Consider the following 23,596-nt stretch of genomic DNA (forward strand, 5'->3'; position numbering starts at 1 on the left):
ATGCACATAAATTACAAATAAGTTTACCTATTTAAAAGCAAGAAAAGTGCTCAGTTTTGCAATTTAAAACTTTAGAATATGCCACATTTTAAAATTATGTCATTACAACCAGTAGAAGTTAGTAATCACCACTAAAGTGCATGTTCTTGAGTAGATGATGAACTACTCACAGTGAAATTCTTTAAAATATCATTTGAAAGAGCAAGATTTAAAGGCACCTATGTTATATTTATTTTCAAACACTTCGGACTTATCCAACATACTTTGAATATCTGTTATGTAGCTAATATCATGAAAACTTCTAGAACTGCATTGTCTCATATGGCAGCTACTAATCACACATGGCAATTTAAATTCAAATTTTAACTAAAATTTTCAATTCCTCAGTGTCACTGACCACATTTCAAATGCTCAGTAGCCATATGTGGCTAGTGGCTGCATTTCCATCATTTCAGAAAGTTCTGTTGGAAGACATTGCTCTAAAGGAAAGAAATGAATATGGCCCATAATGATCACTCTATGCGTAGCATCAGGAGTGACCGGAATCTGTCTAGGATTCCAGCCATTGGAGCAGATGTCCTTGCCTGCATTGATGAAAACACTTCAGTGCCCTTGTTCCCAATAGATAATAATCCTAAATCAAATTATGGCCACTAGATTAAAGATGAGGCCTTATCCTTGTCAGTATCTTATCTGTTTGAGCTAGTTGTATATTTTCTTATTTTGTTCGAAACCAATCGTAATGTAGTTTTACAAAATGACATTTTGAAAGCAAACAACTTCAAAGCATTAGCTTAACCCTGCGCTCATCCTGTATGTTCTAATCTACTGGCTTAAGTTCCCCTGTCTATAAAAGTAATAACTCAACAGCTTTGGCGGAGTTCCTTCATCCCTTCACTGGATTCAGGATTTCAAGAGTCTGAGTAGGAGCTTATCATGAAGTGTCTGACAGTGCATACATCAGAAGGGTTTATTGGATAAAGATGCAATCTGAGTCCATCTGCTCCAAATATTTTATCACTTTCTCATTCTTTTGCAGATCACCTACAAAGCAGTCAGTTCCTTTGACCCAGAAATAGATTTATCCAATCAGAGTGGAAGAGTTTCAAAGCTGGGAAACGAAACCCATTTTCTGTTTTTTGGACTGTATCCAGGGACCACATACTCCTTTACCATCCGGGCTAGCACAGCTAAGGGTTTTGGGCCTCCAGCAACAAACCAGTTCACCACGAAAATATCAGGTACTCTACATTCGTGAGTTGTGTCTTTTATCAGAAGTAACATTTTTGTCCTTTTTCTTTCCCATTGTCAAGTATGCCAAGCTGGCCCACACTAACATTGTATCCAAAGGAATACCATTGAATGCCTGAAGCTCAGACTCATGGCATTAAATGAGGTACTACAAATATTTCTCATTTGGGAGCTTGAGATCTCATGTGTTAGGAAGTGGCTATTGTTTTAGCAGGGCGCCTTGGAGGACTTGGGCATGAGGCAGAAGGTTCTGTTGCGACACTCTCATCCCCTTCTCAATCCAAAGTTGTCAGAGCAGTGATGTTGGAAAAATCTCTGTAATGAACCATGAACCATCAGGAGCTCAGCAGAAAGACAGTCATATAGAGTCTGCTTCCAAAGGAACAGCCTCCTTGGGACCTCTACCATAAATAGATTCTGTCCTGAAGAGAGAGGCAAATACATGATGGTACCAGGCACTGAGGACCTCCAGCTTTTTGCTTTTAGAGACTTAATTATGTCATCTAACAAAAGACCTAATTTGAGAAATATTTCTAGGCATGTTCAACTGTGCAGAAAATGTCTTTGTACTTCAGACTAGAGGAAATTAAGCTGCCATCTGGTATGGGATATACAACAGCAATTAAAAAAAATTGCATGAATTTTTTTTTCCTTTTTTTTCCCCTTTGGGTATGAGTGTGGAAGTGTTGAGTTTTGGCTTTAACTGTTTTGTTTGGAGTGAATCAGGTGGGGTGGAAGTAGGGAAACGAGCTAACTCTTGTTATCAGCCATGGTTAGTTCAATAATATTTAGCCTGACCTTTACATCTTTTGTCTCTCTTTCCTTGTTTTGTATTAATAAAAGTTATTGTTTGGAGTTGAAGGAAAGGAATGTTCACAACTAGAGTATTGTAAGTGTTTGGCTAGGTTTTGAGGGAGGGTTTAGAATTTTCTTTTTAAGCAGTTATAACTTAAGGGATAATTTTTCATTATATAAGATTTTATGAGCACAAACGACTTGAAATTTAATACACTTGATACTCTGTGTATAGAATTAGGTTATAGAAACAGTATGGAGAATTGGGAAAGAGAAAATAAGTCTTTGGGAAGTTAGAATAATTAGAGATTTGAAAACTGACACAGGTTGAAGAAAATGGGTTGGTAGAAGAAAAACCACCGGACTTGGAATTAAAAAATCTAGGTTCTAGTTATGATTTTGCCAGGCACTTCCTCTCTGATTTTAATCAAATAAATTTACCCCTACATACAAATTAAGATAATATTATCTAGTGTATGAATTTATCATGGGGATTTAAAGATGAAATAAGTGCCAATATATATACCTCGAAGCATGTTTTAAGAAATTTTTCCCATGTAAGTTACTCTACGAAGATTATTGTCATAAAGAGTGTATTTTTTGAATAAAATAATTCACTTTTTCTGTTTTTATTAGATAAGAATTCTTATCAATATGGTTATATTAGTCTGTTCTCACACTGCTAATAAAGGCATACCCGAGACTGAGTAACTTATAAAGGAAAGAGGTTTGATTTACTCACGGTTCAGCATGGCTGAGGAGACCTCAGGAAACTTACAGTCATGGCAGCTTGTAATCAATGGTTTTGACCACTTTCAGCATGCCAAGTTCAAACAATTTTATTGAAAATCAAGAAACCTGACATTTTCATTAGCCTATATGGCTCATCAAGAATAAGTATTTGATTTTTATAGTTTTAAAACAGTTACAGTTTACAGGTTCAAATTTTCATGGACCTATGAGAGGGAACCACTCTTGTATACAAAATGTAATTCTATGTTATGAATTTGAGTTAATTTTTAAGAGAATTGAAATAAATTTTAATGCTGACATGATTCAAGAAATGGAACTCAGAAGTAACCCATATCGTGATAAAACAATCTTTTTGTATATGTAAGACAATTTTAAAAACTGTATTTGCTAGAAATGACCTCTAGCTTTCTCATCAGGAGTCTCTACCTGTGGGCTGTGAAAATATGGTATGCCCTCCCACATCACAGCTCTGTGTAACGATTTGTCTTGTCCATAATTACTGAAGAGCTCTGTTGCTATCATAATAAGACTTAACAGTCTAGAGAAGGAAGATGCCGGGAACTGGCCTTGGAAATAGGATTTATATCTGGAGGAGAACTAACATTTGTAGGATTATATTTGCCTGTCTCTCTGTTCTCTCTTTGAATTATGATAATAAACATACAGGGTAGTTTCCCCATTTTGAGATATATAAAAGCTCTTATGCTGGTTAAAACAAAACCCAAGCCTTTCTCACTTCTGTTCCTATGTGTTTTCCACTGTCATGCTTTTCTGAGAGCCCACAGATAGTCACTAATTAATTCCAGCAAATCTCTCTGACTCCCACTGTCCTCTTTAAATCCCCAATGGGTCTCTGGTACATGAAAAACCTTGGCTTAGATGGAATAACTGTAAAGTCCAATGATTATTTCTTAAATATGCCTTTAGCATAAACATTTGAGAACTCATATGTACAGAAAAGTGTACCAATTGTAAGTGTACAGCTTGGTGATTTTTCACAAGCCGACTATGCTAATTTAGCCAGAATCCAAATCAAGAAACGGAATATTACTCACACCTCACAAACCCCCTCATACCATCTCCCAACTTCAACTCAAGATCACAGAGGGCACTATGGGCTGCTTTTAGCAGCTGTGCCTGTGATTCTGTGTAGGGAATATATGCGAAGCTTGCTCATGGTCGTTGATAGCTCCAATGTAAAGTAAATGCACTGTATTCTTAATGCTCTTTGTAAAAGGAAGTGGAAACTAAACTGAGAAGATCAACCAGAAATAATGAGTCTTCCATCCTATGCCTTTTCCCCCAGCGCCCTCTATGCCAGCTTATGAACTTGAGACACCTCTGAATCAAACTGACAATACCGTGACAGTCATGCTGAAACCTGCCCACAGCAGAGGAGCACCTGTCAGGTATGGAACAGAGGGGTGGGCCAGCTCTAGAGAGAAGAAAACTAAATCAAGTTGATTAATTCCTCCAACGTGTTTTCTAGGGATTTGCTGCAAATCTCAGCCAGCATGTAAATCCATATCTTTATTAGTTCTAATTAAAAGTAATGACTGAGGAAAATGAAAGGGCTTTGACGTAAGGTGGTCAAGTATTGTTTAAAGGGTTTTATGCTGATGCGAGTGGGTTGTTCTTTTGAAGATAAGGCACCAAGCACTAGTCTGTTGAGGAGGTAGTTTTAAATTAAAAGGTGACTGCCTGATGCAATTTGGTTACACAAGGGCAGATAGCATTTTTGTTCTCAGCTCTCTTCTTTGAATGGATGTTTAAATTTTTTCATTTGTGTGTTTACTTTGGGTTTTATGTCATTTAATTTTTAGTAAATTAGCTAATTTCTCAATAGAATATGGGATGTATAGTTGTTGTTTTTTTAAAAAAAAAAAACAGATGATTGGAAAGAACATTGTGAAGTCTTTATTTGAACAGATTTGAGTTAATTACCAACATCTAGGCCCGCAACTTATCCCATGATGATTTATATAGCTAAGCAATTATAAAATGTAACTTTTACAGTGACTGAGTAAAATAAATTTATTATTTCCAAGACCGAGCAAAAGAATACCTGAATAACTCTGGAGTATCAACTTGTCATAAGCTCATTAATCTACACAGGTGAAATTTCTACTTGATTCAGAGGGATTTAAATGTTTTACCTTTGTATTATCAGAATAGATTCCCTTCAGAGTCATCTATTACTTTGAATAGAGTACTTGGAAGAAACATTTACATTGACAAGGCATTTTAGGGTTTATTTTCATGTTCCTTTTGTAGAATTTGATTTCATTAATCTTTTTACACCTGGCTATATTTGATCATGTTTTCACTGCAGTATCATAAGGCAATCAGTTAGATTTCCTTCTATTCAGTAAAATATATTTGGAGGTCTCGGTTCATAAAGTCATAAATAAAACCAGAATAGTATTAGTTTTTAGTGAAGTCAGATTAGGGAAGAGTCACAGAAATTTTTATTTCAAAAATCTCCAAAATTTTTAAAAGAATTTTTAGTTTATACTGTAGAAGAATGCAACACAGTAGCTCATGTAAAGTTTTATGCTTGCTGTTCATAGATGCAGTTTGTGAGAATACTATGAAATATATAAAAGCTCTATTCCAAATTGGAGATTGTGTTAACTGCTACATTTCAAGTGATGTGCTTGACATTGCCCAGGCCCTCTGGGTTGATGCCTGTGGGTGGCACTGAGAGGTTGCACTAATCTGATGGACCCAAGGCATGCATTAGATGCTATCCAAGACTCAAGTGTACCCATGGCCGTAGGTCAGTCTTTGTTGACTTTAAAAGCTGAAATTTATTAAATGAAAATGTATGCTCTGACCATGGCCTTGGGAGCGTCATTTGTTTCTGATCCACTTACCAGTTGCTCAGACTCAGCAATAAAGAGTCATTGGGAAAGGACTCGATGTTTTACAGCAAAAAGCATCATGATCATGTGAATAGTTAGAATTCACTCAGCTTCGATGCCTCCAAACCGAAGGAAGCTGAAAGCTTAATCATTTTTCAAAAACAGCCCGTTATTCCATGGTACTTTGTTCTTATATGGATACCTTTTGCACATTTTCTGTACTTGTATCTTACTTTCAAACGCTTTCTGTTGGACTTTCATTTGCATCTTTGTATAGCTCTGTCCAAGTTGTGTTGATTGGTTTGTTTTTGAGACGGAGTCTCGCTCTGTCGCTCAGGCTAGAATGCAGTAGCCTGATCTCAGCTCACTGCAGCCTCTGCCTCCCAGGTTCAAGCGATTTCTTCTGTCTCAGCCTCCCAAGTAGCTGGGATTACAGGCGTGTGCTACCGCGCCCGGCTAATTTTTGTATTTTTAGTAGAGACAGGGTTTCATCATGTTGGCCAGGCTAGTCTTGAACTCCTGACCCTAGGTGATCCACCCATCTTGGCCTCCCGAAGTGCTGGGATTACTGGCATGAGCCACCATGCCTAGCCAAGACTTAAGTTTTAAAATAATTGCTCTTTGGGCGATCTGCCTGCATCGCTTTCCCAGCCCTCTTCCCTGGTCTTTACAAGGTGCTGGGCACACTCCAAACTACTGTTCTTTTTTCTAGCATATGCCTCACTAAGACATTATTTTATTGTTGCTTATTTTTACACATGTCTAGTTGTTTTTCGGAGACTTTGGGACCTTACTAGTAGTTCTTGGTGTCCTCGGGCTTCCTATTCTTATGTCTATAAAAATACATATCCAAATTCTTGTCAGAGTCCAAAATACATAACTTTCTCTGCAGACCTTACATCATTTCATCACTTTGTGTTGCCTCACCCTCTTTTCTAGTTGTCATAACATCCTGGTTTACAAGTTCAGCACTGCTGTGCTTTTAAGAAGGGTCATATCAGTGTTGGTGAATATGCTCCTTGAATTTGCCAGAAGCACTTTGCCTCCAGTCCCTAATACCTTCTTCCCCTGTTAGCGTCTTGAAATTAATAAATATATCCATGTTTATTATTCACATCTGTAATCTTAGAATCATGATCAATCCTTATGGGACATCATTCAGTAAGCGTTATAGGGAAACCTGCTATAGATATCATCTTTATTGGAAGGATGCCTATCTTAAATGGGTAAATTGTGTTGGCGCAAATTTGAGAGAGGAAATTATTTCAAACTCGCCTGTCAAATACGTGTGTGTGTGTGTGTGTGTGTATGTGTGCCTTTTTTTTTTTTTTTTTTTTTTTTTTTGCAGAAAAGTGAATGTTGTCTTCGAGAGATTCATTATATCGGACAACATAATTGGACTGATTATCTGTAGAATAGATGGAAGACCAATATAGCGAGAAAGACTAGGTTGGGGAAGAAATGTGTATAGTACCCTCTAACTAAATAGGGCATATTAAAATTCTCAATTTCATGTAATGTTTAGACAAATAAGAACTCTGATTAGGGAATCATATGGACCTAAATATAAAGCCATAATGTAAATTAAAACATTTGAACACATCTGGAAATCTGCAAAATGCACATGTAATCAAACTGCAATACAAGAAAGCTTTTCCCAAATGATAAGATAAATACTAGAAGGAGGAGGGAAATGGAAGCGAACATCTGTTTGCTTTCCTGGATTTTGCACAGTATTGTATATTCAAAAATACTGTCATTGTGTGATTTCCAAAACCCATTTTTTTCAATTGATTTGATTTTTTTCTTTAATCCATATTCATTGATGTTGAAAATTCAGTTGAACTTCGTTTATGCACTTCACTAAGTAAGGTGGTCGTGTATTGATTTCCCTACAAACACTCAGCTTGGTTCATGTAGATTCTTGAAATTGCATTAAACTCTCAATGTAAATGATTGTTGTCTTTTTATTGATCAGCACATCAGCTCTGTCACATAAAATTACTTAAATCCTGAGATGGCCCAGAAGAACACAAATTCCATCATTCCAGCCAGTAAACTAGCACCTAGGAGAGAATTTTAATGTCTGTTCATGGATTCAAAGTTTTTTCATTAATAAGATACGGAAAAGTTTTATTTTCTTTCTTTTGTTTATTTATTCTTTTCTTGAGACAGGGTCTCACTCTGTTGCCCAGACTAGAGTACAGTGGTGCAATTGTAGCTCACTGCAGTCTTGACCTTCCGAGGCTGAAGCGATCCCCCTGCCTCGGCCTTCAGAGTGAGTGTTAGAGACAGGATGCACAGTGCCCCTGGCAAATTCAAGGAGCATATTCACCAATACTGACATGACCCTTCGTAAAAGCACAGCAGTGTTCAATTTCAAATGCGGAGCACCTCAAATGTGGAACTGAAACCAGAGAGTGATGATTATTATTAACGAAAGACCGTCCCAGCACTTTGGGAGGCAAAGATGGGAGGATCACTTGAAGCCAGGAGATTGAGACCAGCCTGGGCAATGTAGCAAGACCCTGTCTTTACAAAAAAGAAAATTAAAAAACAAAAACAGACAAACAAAAAACATAGCTGAGCATGGTTATAAGCCTGTAGTCCCAACCTAGGCATGGTTGTGTGTACCTGTACTCAGGAGGCTGAGGCTGGAGGATTGCTTGAGCCCAGGAGTTCAAGATCAGCCTGGACAACATAGAGAGGTCCAACATAGACCCACCTCTACCAAAAAAATGTTTTTAAGAAAGACAGGATATAATCAGGCATTTTTGTTTTAAAAAGTTTCTCATAAATTATGGTTGTTGGCATACAAATGGTTACGGTTTAGTAGTTCAAGGTTATGAAGCATAAAGCATGTTTTCTTTTTCTCAAGCAGCAGCAACCCTTTTGTTTATCTCACTGTCTGTAAGTTCAAGGAAAGATGTTCAGTCCATTAACACTACCTTCCTAGACATCCCATTCTCTTCTCCACACAAGGAGCCTTTGAGCATTGGGGATATGGAGGAAGCTGCTATGGACTCTCTTCTCCAAGGGCTGGCAATGTAGATGGGAAAGAGAGCTACATGGAATCTAGTGTCCTGTAGTAAGTAGGGATGAGGATGGGATCCAGTGGCCTGACCAAGGAGTGGTCAGTACAGGGAAGAGCCAGCTAAGACTTCAGAGAGGAGGTAACCCTGGGGCCGAGTAGCTGAATCTTGACAGATGGCTGTTGTTCAGAGCATCTGTGTGATGTGGAATATGTTGTCAGGGAGGTTAGGTATGTGGCTGGCAAGGAATGAAAAATGAGAGAGACAGGTTGGCTCCATGAGGACAGGGAGGACTGAGTAGTTTAGCCTGATCTGAGAATGAGAAGTGTGTTATAATCAGAGAGGGGTGAGATGGGAGAAGAAGCAAGGGAGATAAGAGGATGAATTGGATGACCTTGCACTCCATACCAATGAGTAGCTATTTACAGGATTCAGGTCAGGGAAAAAATGTAAGGAAGAGACACAGCAGTAATGGAGGATGGGTTAGAGGGCATGGCACCGCAGAACTAACAAATAGGAGCGGCATAAATGCTGGAGGATGTGCTGGGCCCGGTTAAGATAGAGCTAACCCTGAGGGCATGGAGGAAGGGGGTTTCACAAATGCCTGGTGCTGTTTTTCATTAGAAAAAGGATTTAGAGAAATCAAAAACACCTAGTCCTTTTTAGAAGGAGAAAAAGAATATATTGTTGATAAAAATACTGTCCAGGGTATTGTTACAGTGAATACTAGAACACTTGAAATTGAAAAACTAGCCTAGCAATGACTTTCCAATAATTCATTGGAAATCACTAATTATATAAATATTTTTCAACCCCAATTTTCATAAGCAGTAAAAAATTGTTCTTAGTGTCTCTTGTTTGGAAGAACCTTCTGGATCTTTCTTTTGTTGCTTCTCCTACCTTCCTTATATTGCACCGTAACCCCTTTGCCGTGAGCCTGCGTCCATCAATTTTGTGATGATGACTGTACATGTTGGGGTGTGACCATGATGCCTGCTCAATGGATGTGGGTAGCACCTCTGGTTACTAAAAGTTAGAGTGTGAAATGCTTCTCTCAGCTTCAGAAGGCATGCCAGCAGCACACTTAGTGGGCGACTGTAGCTCATTCTTGGCTAGGGCTGGGGAAGACCTAAGTTTTTCATCATACTACTTTGTTATCCCCAAAAGAACCCATGCTGTCTCTGAAAAGGCAAATATTTGAGTTGGAACTACAGACTCCATGAAAGCTCTTGAGTGTCCTTCACAGTGGAGGCCACACCTTGCACACTCCTGGCGGCGAAGGCCAGGCTGTGTTGTGCGTTCCCCTCTTACTGACCAGCTGCACAGAAGCCATTCAGCAGGAAGGAGGGAGACGTTAAAGTCTACCTCTTTTTCCATTGACCATAGAGAAAGTTACATGCTGTTTCTTTTCCCTCATCTAGATAGACCATCCTTAAATGTTAATAGTGGAATAGGCCGGGCGCGGTGGCTCAAGCCTGTAATCCCAGCACTTTGGGAGGCCAAGACGGGTGGATCACGAGGTCAGGAGATCGAGACCATCCTGGCTAACCCGGTGAAACCCCGTCTCTACTAAAAAATACAAAAAAAAAAAAACTAGCTGGGCGAGGTGCAGGCGCCTGTAGTCCCAGCTACTCGGGAGGCTGAGGCAGGAGAATGGCGTGAACCCGGGAGGCAGAGCTTGCAGTGAGCTGAGATCTGGCCACTGCACTCCAGCCTGGGCGACAGAGCGAGACTCCGTCTCAAAAAAAAAAAAAAAAAAAAATAGTGGAATAAATTAGAAACAGTTTCAATTATAAACTCAGAGCACTGAAAGATTGCAAATGGTTGCACTGGACAATATATTACTTTACGAATTGTAAAGCTGCTCTGCCATTTGCTCTCGGGAACCCCTGGGTCTTCTTAATCACAGTTATTGATTTAGGGAGTTTAAGGGATGAACTTCTAGACGTGTTCCAGGCTAAGGCCGATAGCCTTTCTGGAAGAGAATCTTGGAAATTTTGACAAAGATTAACTGATTTGACTATAGATGCCTCACTTGCATATATGTGAAATGTGAGGAAAGGTTGCAAGTTCTAAGAGGCTGATAAAGTCATGTGTGACCACTAACCCAGTATGCTTCTTAGAGCCTTAGACTTTTAGAACTGAGCTCCAACTCAGAGGCCCTGACCACATTCCTCATGTTACACTTCTGCTTCATCCTAGTTTGGTGGTGGGGAGAAGGATAAGGGCACAGATATAGAAGGAATTATGTTTTACATCATTCTCTTCAGCAGATCATTTTATCAACCAGCACTTACAAGTATACACAATGTAACTCTTTATTATAAGAACACCAGGGTACACAAAAGTGCTAATATGCCTTCTATTTCCTCAATAACTATTTTGTTAAGTATGTTATATTACACTTGTGAGGCTTACCTATATTTGGTTGCAACTTAATTAATTAATATTCAGCTCTTCAATCAGACAGTAGAAAGATTAGGGAGTGTTCTTGGTGTTTTGTCCCATATAATCTGTCCGTTTTGACTTGTATGTATGGCCCAGTTCCGTCCCATCTCTACTTTTACCTGCTAAGTGTTTTCCTGTCCTGTATCAATGTATTTTCTGCTCAATGAGAAGTAGTAAGAGCTCTGTCCAGTGATTTGTACCTGGTTAAAATCCTGGCCCTTCATAGCATTGAAAAGTGTTGTAGGAAATATTAGGATTGACACTTGGCTACTATTCATTTATTCTTTGTTCATTCACCAGATATCTACTGAACACTTATTATCTTCACGTCATTGTGCTAGGGTTATGATAAAAGCTGTCTAGAAAAGTCCAGGGTACTCCAAGAGTGTATGACAGAAGGATGAAATCTCAACAGGAGAATCAGGAGTGTCTTACTGAGAATGTGTTGATTAAACTGAAACCTGAGGAGGAAGTAGGTAGGTAGGTTCACCAAGTAGGTTAGCAATAGGTAGAAAAGCCTAAGATAAGAGAAGTTAAAGAGACCTAAGCAGTGGTCATCCTATCAATAAAATTAAAAACACACAAGGTTTGACCATCACTCAGGAGCATTAATTAGATTTACGTGCAGTTGTGCACAGCATAAGGACATTTCATTCAACAGACTGCATATACTGCAGTGGTCCTGAAAGATTATAATACTGTCTTTTCATTGCACCTTTTCTACATTTAGCTTTAGGTTTACAGATACTTCCCACTGTTTTACAGTTGCCTACGGTATTCAGTACAGTCACATACCGTATAGCTGTGTAGCGTAGGAGCAATAGGCTCTACCGTACAGCCTAGGGGTGTCGTAGGCTGTACCATCTAGGTTTTTGTAAGTACACCTTATGATGTTTGCACAAAGATGGAATGGCCTAATGAGGCACTTCTCAGAATATATCCCCATCATTAAGTGACTCATGACCATATTTAATGTTGAGAGTGAGCATTTTCCTAGGCTAAACGTTACGTAAAACATGTAAATGTAATCAGAAATGCAAAATCGTTTGATCACAAAATGATTTTAATAATTTAGTTTTTGAATATCACGCAATACCTCTAACCTAATTAAGAGTGCAATAGATGTTTATTGAATGAACCTCTTCTTTTTCTTGCCAGCAGGAGTAATTATCACCTGAAACATTTATAGATAAGAAGACCCTAGACCTTCGTTTAACTAGTGGGACATACCAGGAACATGTGGAGTTTTAAATTCTATTTTCATCCCTAAATAAAAGTTAAATATCGTGAACCTTCCATAGAATGCAGAACTATAAAAGAACAATAACCTTTGAGGCAATCTGGTTTTCTCCTTTTTCTTTTTTTCTTTTTTTTTTAGTAAGAAGGGTAATTAAGAAAGATTGCTTCAAATAAGCCATTGCTATAAATTCAGATTCCATCAGGAAGGTCACTCCAATTTGCAGGCTTTTACTGACTCCTGGAGAAACTTGCCTTCTCACCTCTTGGGGTCAGTAGTGACACCACTGCCACCGCCCCCCCCCCCCCCGCCCCGCCTCCTGTTCGCTTTACCTTCCATCCCCACAATCACTGTTTTAGTTCATATTTGTCTTTCTCAGATCTCCAATCCCCGTTCCACCCTGTGGCTGCAGGGTCTTTCCTCCCAGGTTAATAACCCATCAGTGTCTCCCTATTGCCCTCAGCATAAATCCACACTTCCTCTAATGGGGAAGCCTCTGGCTTCTACTCACTTCCTGGGGCCGCCTGCCTTCCACCTGTAAATATACGCCTGAGAATATCCTGGGTGGTTCCATGCCATTTTGTGGGTTTGTTTATTTTGCGATTGATGTTTCTTTCATGGAATCGTCTCTCTTTTTTCTTCCCTCCGCTGTCCTGCCTGCACACACACACACACACACACTCTCTCTCTCCACAGTCTCTCTCTCTCTCTCTCTCTCTCACTTATTTCCACTCCCCTCCTAGCTAGGGCCCAGATGTCACCTCCTTGGAGAGCCCGCCCTGGCCCCCTGCCCGTCTGTGTCCTGCAGCTCTCCCAGAGAGCTCAGCCGTAGATTCACTGCACTGGCTGGTGACTGCTTGTCCTGGCCACCTACCAGCTCCTTCAGGGCCAGTCCTGTTCTCTGTGATTTTACCTCTGTATTTCCAATCCTGGTTCTGTGCCAATCACAGCCTTCCATGAGTATTGGTTTGTTTTGTTTTTATTATTTGTTTCTCATTCTTTTAAACTGTAGAAGAATTTTTACTGAGACAAAAAATATGACGGGGTTTGCATATTAGACCAACCACTGGGGCCGGGACATTGGGAAGTAAACGGTCCCATGTGGCTTCTGGATGGAAAGTTAACAGATTACCGTGGATGGATGCGTCAAAACCGTCTCTTGACAAACACAGAGGCTTTTGATTGGAGCAGGCTGTGCTCAGGGGTTCCACCTCCCAGTTCTCGCCGAATGACTGAAGTTTCATTTGGTAGAATAAGTGACATCTAATCTCTCTGATGTAAGCAATTCATACAACTTAATAGTTTAGAAAGGTAGTATCACAAATTAAAAGAACCCTTGGCACAGACACAAGAAGACTTGGGTTTGGATCTCGGCTGGGTCGTTTACTAATTGTGTGACCTGAAGTCACCCTATGTGTGAGGCTCTTCTTGCATTGCTGTAAAGATACCTGAGACTGGGTAATTTGTAAAGAAAAGAGGTTTAATGGGCTCAGCATTCTGTAGGCTTTACAGGAAGCATGGTGCTGGCATCTGGCTGCTGGGGAGGCCTCAGAAGCCTCCAATCTTCCACCTGTAAATCTATGCCAGCACTTACAACCATGGCGGAGGACAAAGAGGAAGAAGGCATGTCACATGGCGAAAGCAGGGCAAGACAGAGAGTGAGGAGGGAGATGCCGCACCTTTTTTTTTTTTTTTTTTTTAATTGTGTGTGTGGAGATGGAGTCTCACTCTGTCACCCAGGCTGGAGGGCAGTGACACAATCTCAGCTCACTGCAACCTCTGCCTCCCCAGTTCAAGCAATTCTTCTTCTGCCTCAGCCTCCTGAGTAGCTGGGATTACAGGCGCCTACCACCATGCCTGGCTAATTTTGTATTTTGAGTAGAGACGAGGTTTTGCCATGTTTACCAAGCTGGTTGCGAACTCCTGACCTCAAATGAGCTGCCCACCTTGGCCTCCCAAAGTGCTGAGATTACAGATATGAGCCACTACTCCCAGCCAGATGCCACACATTTTTAAGAGACCAGATCTCATGCGAACTCAGATTGAGATATCAGTTATCCCCAAGGAGATGGCCTAAGCCACTCATGAAGGATGCGCTCCCATGATCCAAACACGTCTCACCAGACCCCACCTCCAATTCCCAATTGGAAATTATATTCAATATGAGATTTGGGCAGGGACAAATACCCAACCATGTCACCCTCTAAATTCTCTAAGTCTGTTTCATTTGTAAAGTTGCCAGTAAATATGCTGCTTGCCTGTCTCGCAGCCTGGTCAGAAGGATTATGATCAGTGAAAATTCTTCACAAACCAAATTGCTCAAAGAGAATAAAGCTATAATATCATGATTTGCTTTAAAAATGTTGACTACATTGCTATTCAGTCTTTATCCCCATTGCACTCTGCTTTTAGTACTATACTTATGCCGATATGCTATGGTTGTCACCTACATAGAAACTATGTTTTAACAGTCACCCGTATTTGACAATACTTTTATAGAAATTGTAAGAAATGTGTGTTTGGTATTAATATTGTGCATTCATTTGGTAAAATCATCAATGTTTCAGATCTCTTGTTCCATCAAAACATCCCAGCAATAAGAGAAGGCATTATTGGTAGGACTATTTATAGGTAACAACTCATTCCAGGGAGTAAAAGGCAATGTTGGTAAGAACCGAAAAAATGCAACCACAACATGGAGCTTGATGCTTCTGGGTTTAAATTCTCATTTGCCAAGATTTAATGTCCAACTCAAAAGTAATAATAATATCTACCTCAAAGGACAGCTGGGAGAATTAGTGACCTGTAAGCAAAGCAGTCAGGACAGCATCAAACACAGATGTTACCTGTTCAGTACAGGAAACCTTTTCTTATTGTTGATTTCTGTAGTGATAGAAACAACTTATAGATAACGTGGTAGCCCCTGTTGTTCCGCCCATGTCTTGGGAAATTTTCTGGGTCTTGGTGTTATATTCCTGAGCCTCAGTTATGTTCTTCTGAGCAGCTTGTGATAAAGGAATAATAATTACAGCAATAGAAAGTGAATAATCTATGTTACTTGGATCGAGGAGCTGTGATGTGCCAAGGCCATGCTTGATCCCAAATGAAATCATTTCTCATGATGCAGAGCAGGCTTCCTCACTAGATGCCAGCGTTTCCCCTTTACAGTTGAAAGAACTGAGGTTCAGGGAGGTTCACAGACTTGTCTACTCTAACCCCAAAGCTATGAGCTCTCCATGTAACACTTAATCTTGTGCTCAGAGCTACAGGGCATGTGAGCTGTCAGGACCTTGCCTCCTCCTGGGAGCTGTGCTCATTCTCTTGTCCCCCACTTTGCTTGATCAGAAGACATCTTTCCTGCTGACTCTTCAGAACCAAGATGGTTACACCTACCTTTGCAGACATAGACTACTCTGCAAATTAATATCCTTTCTTTATTGTCTTTTCTAGTACAGGCATATCTTGGAGTTATTGCAGGCTTAGTTCCAGATCATTGCAATAAAGTGAATATCACAACAAAGCATTTTTTGTTTCCTAGTGCACAGAAAAGTTTTGTTTATGTTATACTGTAGTCTGTTAAGTGAGCAATAGCATTATGTCTTAAAAAATGTGTCTACCTTAATTAAAAAATACATTATTGCTAAAAGTACGGATGATCATCTGAGCCTTCAATGAGGCATAATCTTTTTGCTGGTGGAGGGTCTTTCCTCAATGTGGATGGTTGCTGACTAATCAGGGTGGTAGCTGCTGAAGGTTTGGGTGACTGCGGCAATTTCCTAAAATAAGACAAAGAAATTTGCCACATCAATAGACTTAGCCTTTCGCAAAAGATTTCTCTATAGCATGGGATGCTATGGTATAGCATTTTACCCATGGTAGAATTTCTTTCAAAATTGGAGTCAGTCCTCTCAAACGTTGTCACTGCATTATCAACTATGTTAATATAATATTCTAAATCATTTGTTGTCATTTCAACAGTGGTCACAGCATCTTCATCACAAGTAGATTTCATCATAAGAAACCACTTTCTTTGCTTACCCGTAGGAAGCAACTTCTCATCCATTCAAGTGTGATCATGAAATTGCAGCGACTCAGTCACATCCTCAGGCGCCACTTCTAATTCTAGTTATTCTTTCCACCACATCTGCGGTGACTTCCTCCACTGAAATGTTGAACCCCTCAAAGTCACCCTTGAGGGTTAGAGTCAACTTCTTCCAAGCTCCTGTTAATATTAATACTTTGACTTCCTCCCATAAATCACAAGTGTTCTTAATGACATCTAGAATAGTGACTCCTTTCCATTGACTTTGACCAGACCCATTAGAGGAATACTTAAATATGGCAGTTATAGCATCACAAAATCTATTCTGTGTATCATAAGACAAGAAAGTTAAAATGACTCCTTGACCCATGGGTGGCAAAAATCACAAAATCTATTCTGTGTTTAGTAAGACAGGAAAGTTAAAATGACTCCTTGACCCATGGGCGACAAAATGTATGTTGCATTAGCAGGTATGAAACCAGCATTCATCCCATGTGCATCTCCATCAGGGCTCATGGGTGATCAAGTGCATTGTCAAATGAGCAGTAATATTTAGAAAATAATCTTTTTTTCTGAGAAGTAGGTCTCAACAGTGGGCTTAAAATAGTGGGTAAACCATACTGTAAACAGATGTGGTGTCATCCAGGCTTTGTTGTTCCATTTCAAGAGCACAGACAGAGTAGATTTAGCATGATTCTTAAGGGCCCTAGAATGGTAAATGAGCAGTGGCTTTCGCTTAAACTTGCTAGCAGCATAAGCCCATAACACAAGAGTCAACCTGCCCTTTGAAGCCAGATACTGACTTCTCCTCTTCAGCTATGAAAGCCCTAGATGGCACCTGCTTCCAATAGAAGGCCGTTTCATCTACACTGAAAATCTGTGGTTTAGTGTAGTCACCTTCATCAATGACTTTAGCTAGATCTTCTGGATAACATGCTGCAGCTTCTACATCAGCACTTGCTGCTTCACTTTGTACTTTTATGTTATGAAGATGGCTACTTTTCTTAAACCTCATGAACCGACCTCTGCTAGCTTCAGACATTTCTTCTGCAGCTTCCTCACCTCCCTCAGCCTTCATAGAATTGAAGAAAGTTAGGGTCTTGCTCTGCACTAGGCTTGGTTTAAGGGACTGTCATGGCTGATTTGATCTTCTATCCAGACCACTCAAGTTAGTTTGATACTCTATCCAGGCCACTAACACTTTCTCCATATCAGCAATAAGGCCGTTTCAGTTTCCTATCATTCATGTGTTCACCGGAGTAGCACTTTTAATTTCCTTCAGGAACTTTTCCTTTGCACTCACAACTTGGCTGTTTGGTGCAAGAGGCCCAGCTTTCTAACTGTCTTAGCTTGTGACATGCCTTCCTCACTACGCTTAGTAATGCCAGCTTTTAATTTAAAGTGAGAGACTTGTAACTCTTCCTTTCACCTGAACACTTAGAGGCCATTGTATGGTTATTATTTGTTCTAATTTCAATGTTGTGTGTCTTAGGGAGTGGGGATGCCCAGGGAGAGATGGCTGTCTTATATGGACACAGTTCATAGCGCCCCAAAACAATTACAAGAGTAACATCAAAGATCACTGACCACAGATCACTGTAACAGTTGTAATAATAATGAAAAGGTTTGAAATGTTGAAAGAATTACCAAAATGTAGCACAGAGGCATGAAGTAAGTGCATGCTGTCAGAAAAATGGCAGTGATAGTGTTGGTCAAGGAAGGGTTGCCACAAACCTTCAATTTGTAAAACTGCAGTATCTGTGAAGCCCAATAATGTGAAGTGCCTTATTAAGCTGGGTACGCCTCTGTTTAGAAAATACATTACACCTTTGTTTCTTTATTATAATCATTGGAATCTCTGGGGTTTATCCCTACTGCTTGCTTAATTCTTAGATGCAGTACTTTTGTTTTCTTCATTATTTCCTTGTTATTATTTTTAAGCTAAAACATTTTGGGGTTGGTTGGTTTGTTTTGTTATGTTTTAGAGGTGGAATCTCACTCCATTGTCCAGGCTGGAGTGCAGTAGCATGATCATAGCTTGCTGCAACCTCAAATTCCTTGGCTCAGGCGATCCTCCCACCACAGTCTCCTAAGAGCTGGGACTTAGAGGTGTGTGCCACCACACCCAGCTAATTTTTTTTTTTTAATTATTTTCTATAGATCAGGGTCTCACTCTATTGCACAAATTGGTCTCAAACTCCTGGGCTCAAGCAGTCCTCCCACCTTGGCTTCCCAAAGTGCTAGAACTACAGGCATGAGGCACCACACCCAGCACTTGCTAAATGTTTAGCCATATAATTTTGAGAACTTGAAGAACTTAAATGAAATTGTTTTAGAAGATTTGATTACTGTAATCAAATTAATCAGTGTTTTTCTGCTGGTATGTATGTTCTTTTTCCTTTCACCATTTTTATTAGTCTCCCAAGAATCAATAAATTAAGCATCAGTGCTTTTGAGATGCTTATAAGTGACTTTTTAATTGTTCTCTTTTATTTATTGGAGAAACGCAGACTGCAGGAGCATCTTAAACCTTCGGGGCTAAATGTACTTTTGTCGCACTTTTCAAACCTTTTGAAAAGGCTCTATCTGTGGCTAAAATTGTTTAGGGAAAGGAACTGACTTCTAACCTAATAATTTTCCTTTATTCACGGAGGTACACATAGAATCAAAATGTCATTCAGTGGTAAAACTTCAGCTTCTATATTCCTGCTTTTTATAGAACTTGTTTTTTATTCTTACTGTTGCTGAATCGCTACAGTGAGTGTTAGCAAAAGATGCCAAATCCCTTCCTGTCACCACCACCACTACCACCACCCTGCCTGCTTTTGAGTTTTATTGGATTAAAAAATAATACTCTGGATTCCTTTACTGCCAGAAAACAAAGATCATTTTTATTAATGTTGCTTCTAGGATGACAATGTCAGTCATCTCTTTGAAAATTCATTTTGGAAACTAAGTTTGTTATTTAAGAACCTTTGAAAAGAAGCTTTAAAAAATGGCAGAGGAAGATAATAATAATAGAGTAGATGTATTTGAGCTTTTATACAATGAAACTTAATTTAACTTTCCCTCAAACTCCATTTCAGACTTGCTTTTGTGCATGAAAATATGCTGCCTAGCCTTCCCTCCCCTACTTTTCAGATTTTCTTTTCTTTAGCATAATCTCTTCTGAAGGATTCTGTGCATTGGATCAGACCTCCAGTCTCATTCCCAGGCTCCTGTGCTGAGGGCGGCAGGCCCAGGGCGCCTGTGGGAGGGTGTACGGGGAGGCTACTATAGACAGGGAAGGCCAGGAATGGCTCTAAGAGCCAAATTCCACTGCCAGTCACCCCCCCGAAAAACCAACAAAATACTTACATAATATTTTGATATAACTTTAAGGATTAAAATGGATATCCTATGAAGTACTGAAAACAAAAAATTATGGCCTTTGTAGCCTGAGGAGTGATTATAGACGTGACAGAGAGTAGTTCCAAGTTTGCCTGACAGTGATTTGGAAAGAGAGAGGAAAACAAAGACCAAGACCATGCTTGCCTTCAAGCTTCTTTCGTGGCCCACCCTCAGGTACCTCCTTCTTCATCCTCACCTCGGGCCATGTGGGCTCCTAGAGGAGTCAAGACTAGGGAGCCTGGTTTTCATGTCCAGCAATACAAGAATTGAGTGAGGAAGACCCTGCAGTTCTTGGGTAGCTCTTGGGGCCACTCTGGGGGCTCCTGGGGGCAAACCTGCTGGGACCTGGGCAGTATCTGAGGTAGGACCCAGGTCATTGCCCTCCGTCTTCTGTGCTGATGCAGGGTGCTCACAAGCAATTGGAGTGAGTGGAGACAGTATTGGATCTATTAATAAACATGTTGAGCTTTTTGTTTTTGTTGCTGTTGCATTATCTTTAATTCAAGGAGAATGTTGGTGACTGTAGCATTGCAGAAGCAGTTTTAGGGTGAGAACATTTGGGCACTAGATTGAGGTCAGATGCCGTCCATGTAGTAGATGCTAGGAGACATTTTAACGTAGAGATTGACATATCCCTGGGTCCTGTTACTTTCTCCTTTGTACAAACCCTTATCAGATCCTTGGCACGGTAGTTCTTCACTGGTGTGACGTATTTCTAACACTCTTAGCCTGGGCCTTTCAAGGACTGGGCAGTCTGTGCCTAATTCCTCTTTTGATTATTCCCCTGTGCCTGGAACAAGGCCTGATACGTGGTGAATATTGTGGAAAGAAAGAATGGAGGAAACATGAATGAAATAATTTTCTTCTCATTTGCTGATGTCACAGCTTGCCTGATCTTGTGCTGAGAGTCATAAAATATTAGAGCCTGAAGGACTTTAGTGGTCAGTCAGTGATTCAGGGGCAAAGCTGGAGCCAGTCACTTGAGGACAGTGATTCCCAAGTCAATGCTGTCTCATCGGCACCCCTGTGGGCACACCTACCTGCCTTTCTCTGATGGTTGCATTTGTATTCCAGCTCATCTGGCCCGAAGCACTGGAACTTTTCAGGACTGAAAGATTTTGAATTGGATATAGTACAAACTATAAAATATCATTGAGACAAACATACAAGAACAAAGATATTTGGTGCAGCTTTGATAGTATTCTCTTTCTATTTTTATTCAAATCATTAGGACTGTTTAAGAGAACATACTTTTCGTAATAGTAACGAACTTTGGATTATAATTTTGTAGTCATGTGTTTATGAAATTGAGATGATTAAATTGTGTTAAATTTACATGAAATAGGAAATGCAAAGGAAAATGTCTTCACTTGTTAAAAGCAGGAGAAATCACCCTTAAAGATGTTCCATCTAGGACTAATTTACTTGAAATGTGGTGCCTGTTGTGAAGATTAATGATAGGTGGCCTTTTACAGAGTTTCTCAGCCTGAGCCTAATGTTCTAGTTGTTCTTTTTATTATCCCAAACCTCCATAACTAAAGAAATTTTTTCACCCTGCCCTTTGTTCATAATATGGGACGATAATTGAGTTCATATTTCTCACCCAACCTTTCAGCTCTAATTAATATTTTATTATATCAGATTTTATCACTAACTAGCAGAGCAGCAGGGTATTGAACCGAGTGTGGGAGCGAGTGCACAGGCACACACGCACAGAGCAATAGTAACTTGCTGATGCCAGGCAAGCTCCTTGTTAGGAGTTATGGCTGAGAGAACATAAAAAATGCTTGTGGTGCCCAGCAAATATTCCACAGCAATTTCTGGTCAGTCTTATCTACATCAGAGCAGGACAAAGAGAAATTAAAGTTGCTAATGTGGCATATTCAGCCCCACAGGTCTATTTATCCTGTGCAATGTGTTACCCATTGCCAGTTGTCTGTATAAAACTAGTTGCCATTTATCATTGATAATTTAATGAACAGGAGTGTGTCCGATCAGTTACTCTCAGTGTTACCTGCAGGACTCTAAGGAATCTGAGCCGTAATGACAAACACTGAATTCTGATTTTTTTCCACTAATTGTAATTTGGTGACATACTTTTTAAAACTGAGTTCAGTTTCACCAGATTGTTTGGAGTATTCGGGTGTCATTTCAGTAAAGGCTGACAGATTTAGGAAAAGGCAATGTCAGAGCAAAGAACAAGAGGAAGATAAATTCAGTGTGGCTGCGTGGCAGTAACCCTTAGTTATACATTTATTTTTTTCATGCTTTGCATGTAATTAATATTTTCATTTTCTTTCATCTCCCCCATATTAATCTTCAGGAAGATATCAATACTAATCTGTATTCTTTTTATACATGTAGAATGGATGATTTTTACCAAAAATTGCAAATCAAGCCAAAAGTCACTCCTAGATGTGATAAAATGAAAAATATTCTAAGGCCCTGAAGTGATCAGAAGTGCCTATTTTAGAGGATTAGCAAAAGCAGCAATGAAAGGGTTATAACTTTTCTCCTTCTCTCTTCTCTTCCTTACCTCCCTACCTTCTATTATCCAATTGGTAACCCTCTCATATCTTATGGTGAAAAGAAATATGATAAATGGATGACAAAAAATGAATTTACAACTCATCCTGAAATGAATTAGGACAAAAAATTTTAAGTTAATTTCACATATGTATGAGGCTTCCTCTCCAGGAACTCAAAGTTAGGAAAAAACTAAAAACATTTTATCACATTTGAACTTACGAGTCTAAAAAAGTACGTGGAAGATGTTCAGATGTTCTTTTCTAGGTTATACTTCATGTGCTATTCCATATAAATGCAGATTTTTCATTCTCCTTGTAAAGGCCGTAGAATTTTGTTGTAGAAACGCCTAGCATAAATTAAACTGTAAATTAAATTTCATTCCATAGGAAAGTTCTGACATCGTGATGTCACAGTGTTGGCAGATTTATCTTCACTGTGGCTTGTGCTTTTAATATTGCACATGCAGTGGGAAGATTTGATGTAACTTTAAATTCCAGAGTAATGGTAGGACAGGGCAAGGGTGGTGCAACTTTAATAAACAAAGGCAGCATGGGCAACCCATTAAAAGGATAATAGAATTTAAATTCAACTCACTAAGCTAGAAATTTCTGATCAGTGTTCTATTCTCAGAAATTTGCTTTTTAAAACTCTTTCTAGAAACACCATTCTAACAGTGAGATTTTCAAAGCTAGTTTTGAGATTATGATTGTGGATGGAAAAATTTTATGAAACTCATTAGTGAAGTGATGTTACTTGTACAGATGAAAAACACATCAGCTATAAAGTTCTGTGAAGATACTGTTGACCTAGGTGCTAATAATGTGTTAATTTCCATCAGGGAAACAGCAAATTATGGCACTTGGGCAGCAGATAGGACTTAGCTATTTTTCATTAGCACTTGGGCTTTGATAAAGGGGAATAGAAAAGAGCTGCTTGACCTTTCAGTGCTTAAATTATTAAAGAGCAAATAGATTTGAGGTCTGGATGCTTGCAAATCTAATTTGTCTTGTGGAGCAAGGATGAAAAGACATTTTGGGTTTGAAATTGCTCCAGTCAACTTAGTTCTTCCTTTAATATATCTGAAGATGAGTGGATGGTAGCCATTTAAAAACCAATATATCTGGAGTAGAGTGTATAATAGAACCCATGCCAACTGGCTAACATGGAGGCCTGTCTAATGATCGTTTAATTCTTAAATTTTCACTTAATCCTCATAAAACTGCTGCTTGAAACAAATGATTTTTTTCATGTTTGC

General features: G+C 39.4%; 1 protein-coding gene across 17 annotated transcripts in view; it reads left to right on the forward strand.

The window, feature by feature from the left end:
* PTPRM (protein tyrosine phosphatase receptor type M) overlaps positions 1 to 23,596 on the forward strand; it is an 847,035-nt gene that overhangs the window by 522,092 nt on the left and 301,347 nt on the right. For all 17 annotated transcript variants that reach the window (XM_065534197.2, XM_065534199.2, XM_065534198.2 and 14 more), the window contains 2 exons: positions 1,040 to 1,241; positions 4,106 to 4,208. In XM_065534197.2, the coding sequence (XP_065390269.1) occupies positions 1,040 to 1,241; positions 4,106 to 4,208 (305 nt within the window). The remainder of the gene's footprint in view (positions 1 to 1,039; positions 1,242 to 4,105; positions 4,209 to 23,596) is intronic.

The sequence above is a fragment of the Macaca fascicularis genome, chromosome 18 (assembly GCF_037993035.2).
Source record: "Macaca fascicularis isolate 582-1 chromosome 18, T2T-MFA8v1.1".
NCBI lineage: Eukaryota > Metazoa > Chordata > Mammalia > Primates > Cercopithecidae > Macaca > Macaca fascicularis.